Source organism: Leptopilina boulardi, unplaced genomic scaffold, assembly GCF_019393585.1.
Source record: "Leptopilina boulardi isolate dan_hultmark-lab unplaced genomic scaffold, ZJU_Lbou_2.1 LbouV2_273, whole genome shotgun sequence".
Lineage (NCBI taxonomy): Eukaryota > Metazoa > Arthropoda > Insecta > Hymenoptera > Figitidae > Leptopilina > Leptopilina boulardi.
In genome coordinates this window covers 4,483,596-4,489,595 of record NW_026137833.1, presented here as the reverse complement: position 1 = coordinate 4,489,595, position 6,000 = coordinate 4,483,596, and the positions used below count along the sequence as shown (strand labels likewise).

Genomic DNA, 6,000 nt, shown 5'->3' with positions numbered 1-6,000 from the left:
CATTCAACATGTCATTATTATTTTGGCTATTTTTATAAATTTCATTTTTTTTTTCCTCAAAATTATTCAAAATGTAAAACATTTTTTGGTAAAAAATTAATACAAAAAAAAATTTAAATTCTAAATTACCATTGTAATTCATTCAATTAAAAATTTATCAAAAATTTCATTATTATGTTATACTTTCACTATATGAAAATGACACCAATTAATATAAATATTATACATAAATATAAAAATAAAAATATGAAACTTTAAAGCAAAAAAGTAATAATTCATTTTTCATCAAAAAATAAATTTTTCAATCAATAAATAAAAAAAAAATGGAAGAAAATGAAAATGAACCTACAAATGAGGGATTTGACACTCCCAAAGAGGATGAGGTGGAAAAAAATCAGGAATCTAATGAAGATTTTATTAATTCAGAGGAAGGTGATGGAATAAAAAATCAGGCAGATGAAATTGAGGAAAAAAATTCCAAATTGAAAAATAGAAATATCACAAAAGTGATTATATAAATTTTATTTAATAACACTATTATTATTATTATTATTATTATTATTATTATTATTAAAAAAAAAAAATATTTGATTCAAATAATCGATTACTTGACTGTTATCAAAAAAATATATTTACTTGAACGAAATAATTTTTATTTGAATTAAATAAACTGTATTTGAACCAATAATTTCTCTACATATTTAAAACAAATACCATTTACTTGACTCAAGGAAATATTTATTTGGTTCAAGTAAATATTTATTTAATAATAGTCAAGTTACCGATTATTTGAATCAAATATAAATTATTTTTTCAGTGTAAATTTATGAATATACCTATATATTTTTTTCTATAATACAAAAATTGTATTCTTTATTTTATTAAACAATGTAAATGCTCTTACAAAAATTAGAAAAGCAAAAAAAATTTTAATTAATTATGTTTTTATAACCAAAAAAAAAATGAAACAACAGAAGAAGAAGAATGTGGACAACGATGATGATAATGATGAAGATTGTTGTACGACTAAAAAGAGAATGAAATTAGAGAAAGAAAAAAAATGGAGAACTATGAATATTTTTGAAAAGGAATGTAAACCACCAAAATCAAATCCTGTTCCACGGCATTGTATAACAAAAAAAGAACATCTCGATATCCTTGCAACTCCCAAGTGATAAGCCACGCATTATAAATATATATAAAATAAATATAAAAAAATCTATATACTATATATCGAATTTTTTTAAAAATATATACGTATGAATTTATAGAACGATATCATCGATATAAATAAATGTTTATATATTTTATTTCTATTTTTTATTATAGACAAATATGTCCACCGCCTTGTTTACAAAAAACAGTGGTTCGAAAATTAGCGCCAGTTTCACCTCGAATTCTTCAACTTGCAAAACCAACAAGACATCATATTTTAAGAACAATTCAAGATTGTTCTAATACATTGCCACCATTATTATTACATAATTTGATAACAATGCTTGAAACTGAATCATCACTATCTCCAGAGTAATAAAAAATTAATTTATTTTCTTTTTTTCTTACCAATAATTTTATATATTAGTTAAATTTATTTTTAATACAACATAATAATATTAATAATTATAATAATAAAATAATTATAATAATTATGACAATAATTATTATTATTAATATTAATTGATATTTATTATTATTATTTCTATGGAAAATTATTCTTTCGACTTTGGAAGATAGGTAAAAAAAAATTCTACTACTGAATCGATAAGAAAAATACTCATATTATCGATTGCCACTAATAAAAATAACTATATTATCGATGGTCGGTAATGTAGGTAATTGCCGTTATATGTGCTTCTATTATCATTCCCCGAATCATATTTTATATTATTATTTTATCATATTTAATTTATTTGTTATAAATAAAAGTGTTTTACTTTTACCTATTTTCCAAAATAGAAAAAAATAATTTTATATATAAATATACTTTTATATAAGCAAATAAATTCTACTACTGAATTATAATTTCATTTTTCAAATGGAATGAAATTGAAAGAATATTCATGTGACATTTTTTCTACATGAGTTTCTAATCTTTATGCTGTCGGTAAAGTAGAATTCAAATTAAATGAAAAAAAAACTTGAAATATCAAAATTATATTCGCTATTTTTAATTTTTTAATTATAATTAATTTTGTACTTAGTAATTAAGTTAATTTAGTTTTAGGTGAAATTTTGATCTCTGATGATTATCGATATCTTAATTAGTGCACACTATAACTAAAAAATAAACGTACAATGCGTAAAATAATTATATATCTATATTACCGACAATCGATAAAGAAGATATCCATATTGCCGGCTGCGGCTAATGAAGATAACTACATTATCGATGGTCGGTAATATAGATAACTGCCGACATATTTGTTTTTATTCTCATTTTCGAAGAATATTTATAATATTTTACAGGAATTATAATTTCTATATAGAAAATTGCTTTTCGATTTTGAAAAATATGTAAAAGTAAAATATTTTTATTTAATTTATGTTTTGTAAATAAAAGTGTTTTACTTTTACCTATTTTTCAAAATCGGGAAAATAAATTCTTTATGAATATATTTTTGTAGGAGGAAAAAATTCTACTACTGAATTCTAGTATTTATAATGAAAATCAAATGTCAAAAATAGAAAAAAAAATTGCAAAATTATGTCTACCAATTTTAATTATTCAATTTTAATTAATTTAGTCTTTAGTAATTTTGATCTTGGATAATTATTATCGATAGCTCAGTCATTTTACACTGTGATTAGAAAATAAATGTATAATCCGTAAAACAACTATGTATCTACATTGCCGATAATCGATAAGGAAGATATTTACATTACCTACAATCGATAAGGAAGATATCTACATTACCGATTGTGGCTAACTGCATTATCGATCGTCGGTAATATAGAAATCCGCCATTACGTTTGTCGATAATTTGCCATAATCTTCTTCTAATACTATTTTTTTTCTTTAATTATGAATGTAAAATCATTTTTTTTTTTACAGGCAGACGAGTAAATTGTTACGTGACAAAAAATGTCGTCCAAAGAGAAAAAGGAAAAAATCGAGACGACATGCAAAATGTAAAAAAAATGAAATTGAAAAACAAATGATAAACAATAACAATCAACCACAATATGATCCTGTGGCAGTGTGCTGTCAATATCAAATGGCGGAAAAATTTGTAAAAAGCATACTTGATTGGCAAAGTCCAATGGCAAAAGAAGAGTATCAGGATATTGGAGAAATTATTCTTCGACGTTTGAGTCGAATATTAGATTACACACCGACAAATGGTAATGGTGATCGTCGTTCTCAACAAATGCATTTTCTCGCCGATATTATTTCCTCTTGGATTTTGGGTGTCAATAGTGAAGTTGCCGAGGCACATCGGGAAAGTGAAGAAGAACGAGCGAGAAGACAACGTGAGGAAGATGAGGAGGAAACTGATGACGAGGATAATATTCGAGACGATGGACTCTATAAAGATGATGACAGTGACGACGACGATGATGATAATGATGATGGTGATGATAAGGGTGATAAAGGTGAAAAAGGTAAAGGAAAGGAGGATGAGGAAGAGAAGGTTAAGGACGAAGATGATGGAGAAGATAAGAAAAGTGATCGGCAGAAATCCGAAAGCACAGTGTATGAAGATGCACAAATGGAATTAGAAGACAAAGGTGTTCAAAAAGTACCGGAAGTAGAGGAAACTGAGTCTCAAATACAACCTGAAGTAGCGGAAAAAGAAACGGAAGTTGATGCACAATTGGCAGAGGAAGATGAAACGAAGGCAGTTAATGAGATTATTGATGAACCCACAGAGGATACTAAAGAATTGGATGATGAAGATGCTAAAGAAGCAGATGAGGATAAAACGATAGAAGCAGATGAGGCTGCAAAAGCAGAAGATGACAAAGGTAAAGAAACTGAAGAACAAAATGCAGAAGAAGAAGAAGAAGATGAAGCAAAACCCAAAGCAGATAAGGAAGATACAGAAACAGATAAAGAAGACGAAAAACCAGAAACCGATGGAAAATACGATTCACTAAAACTTTTTCAAACCGATTTGCCCTTCATTAATTTTATGCAGATATTCAGTACCATTTACAAAACAATGGAAGCCGATGAGGAAAATATGGGACAAGATCCAATAGTAAATCGTATACATCGGGCTATTTATGAAAAATGTTACAATGCAGTGATGCTCGATGATTCTGAATTAATGACAAATAATGCAAAGGATCTCATTGATGTGATGACAGGAAAAATTGCCATTTGGTTAAGTAAAATTTTAACTGAATCACAAGTAAATCTAATGAATAAATATCCAGCGCAAGTTGAATCATTTGAAGTTCGTGATTGGTCAAAATGGTTGAATCATACGTCAAAAACGGCAAAAAATTGGAGTGTTTGGCTACAGTCACTTATTAAGGAAATTCAAAAAATGCAAGACGGACAAGTGAGTCGTGGTGAATGGTCAGATTGGACAAAACAAGTTGATACAGACGCAGCACTTTGGCGACGATTTTATTTAGATGCCATGCATCAAGCACATCATAATGTAATGATGATGGGGGGTCGTGAAATTGTGAAAAGTGGCGAGAAACATTATCCCGAATTAGAAAAGGAAATAAGAACTGTTGATTTATGAGGGCAACAGGTGGAAAAATAGAATTCTTCCTTTGTGAATTCATTTTCATTTGTCTTCCAATTTTTTTTTTTTTTACTTTGATTTTAGGGTGAATTTGGAGAACTGGGTTTATGAACTGAATGTGGTTCGAATTTGCGGTTAATTTTGATTAAAGGATTTTGGTGCTATGAAATATGAAAAAATTAATTGATACTGATGAATTATTAGCTTAGTTAAATTGTACAAGAATTGAGTTAAATTAAAGCTCCAATTAATAATTAATAAAGTGGAGCTTAATTTATCTTAATTCTTGAATTAATCAAACTGATAGTATTTTTTTTATCATATTTAATGGATTAACAGTGAAATTTTAACCAAAGCTAACTAAATTCGAAACTCATTGGGTTCGAATCCGGTTTTCCAATCCGCCAAAGTTGGAATTAGTCTATTTTTATGAATTACAAATTTCTTTAAATCAAATTTGTGTTGAAATTTTTTACAAATATACTAATAGTTAATAGTAATCTGAATTAGCGTTGCTTTGCATTCAGTCTTCAAGTGCGCGTGCGCGCGGCTAGTAAATAGTGGTGGGGAGAATACGATCCTCCCCACTCCTTCATTTCGGCACTCGTAATATTCTCAAGTTAAAAAATACATTTTGATCGGAATAATTAAATAACTTTTTATTTCTTTTGAAATGTATTTCTAAAAGATTTATTAATCACCTAATATAATACATAAAAAAAAGGATAATTATTTTTTATTTATTTAAAAATTTATTATATTATACAGATTATGAATACATTTTGTAATATTTACGACGTTCAATGTATAATTATATCACATTCAGTTAAAATACAATAAATCAAATCTTGCTGAAGTATTTTTTATTTCATTCATATATAATATGTTTAAAAAAAATGTTATAAATTTTTCTAAATTATAAAAAATGGTTTCGTTAATGGGTTATTATTTTTTTTATAAAAACTGTGATTTATTTAAATTATTTTATTTCTTTGTTCAATTAATTTAATTAATGAATACCAATTAATAATTACATAATAAATATAGATACGTATATAAAATTTTATAACATTTTATTAATTTTACAAATTAATTAATTATTAATAATTTCATTAAATAATAAAAGAAAGAATGTAATAAGAATTTTTTTTTAAATGTATGTTCATTTTTGGATATGTGAATAAATATAAAAGCAAACGTGAGAGTCTGATGGAACTACTTTCTATCGAGTCGAATATACTTTTCCAAGATGCTGTGAATGCATATAAAGTATCGAGTAACGGAATAGAGAGAAAGT

At 26.2% G+C, this 6,000-nt stretch overlaps 1 protein-coding gene across 1 annotated transcript; it reads left to right on the top strand.

Moving 5' to 3' along the window:
• Nucleotides 1–247: 247 nt before the first annotated feature.
• Nucleotides 248–5,553, top strand: LOC127281525 (glutamic acid-rich protein-like). The gene is made up of 4 exons (XM_051305247.1): nt 248–506; nt 975–1,171; nt 1,330–1,527; nt 3,053–5,553. The coding sequence occupies exons 1-4, from the start codon at nt 324–326 to the stop codon at nt 4,698–4,700; spliced, it is 2,226 nt and encodes a 741-aa protein (XP_051161204.1). The 5' UTR covers nt 248–323; the 3' UTR covers nt 4,701–5,553.
• Nucleotides 5,554–6,000: the final 447 nt, after the last annotated feature.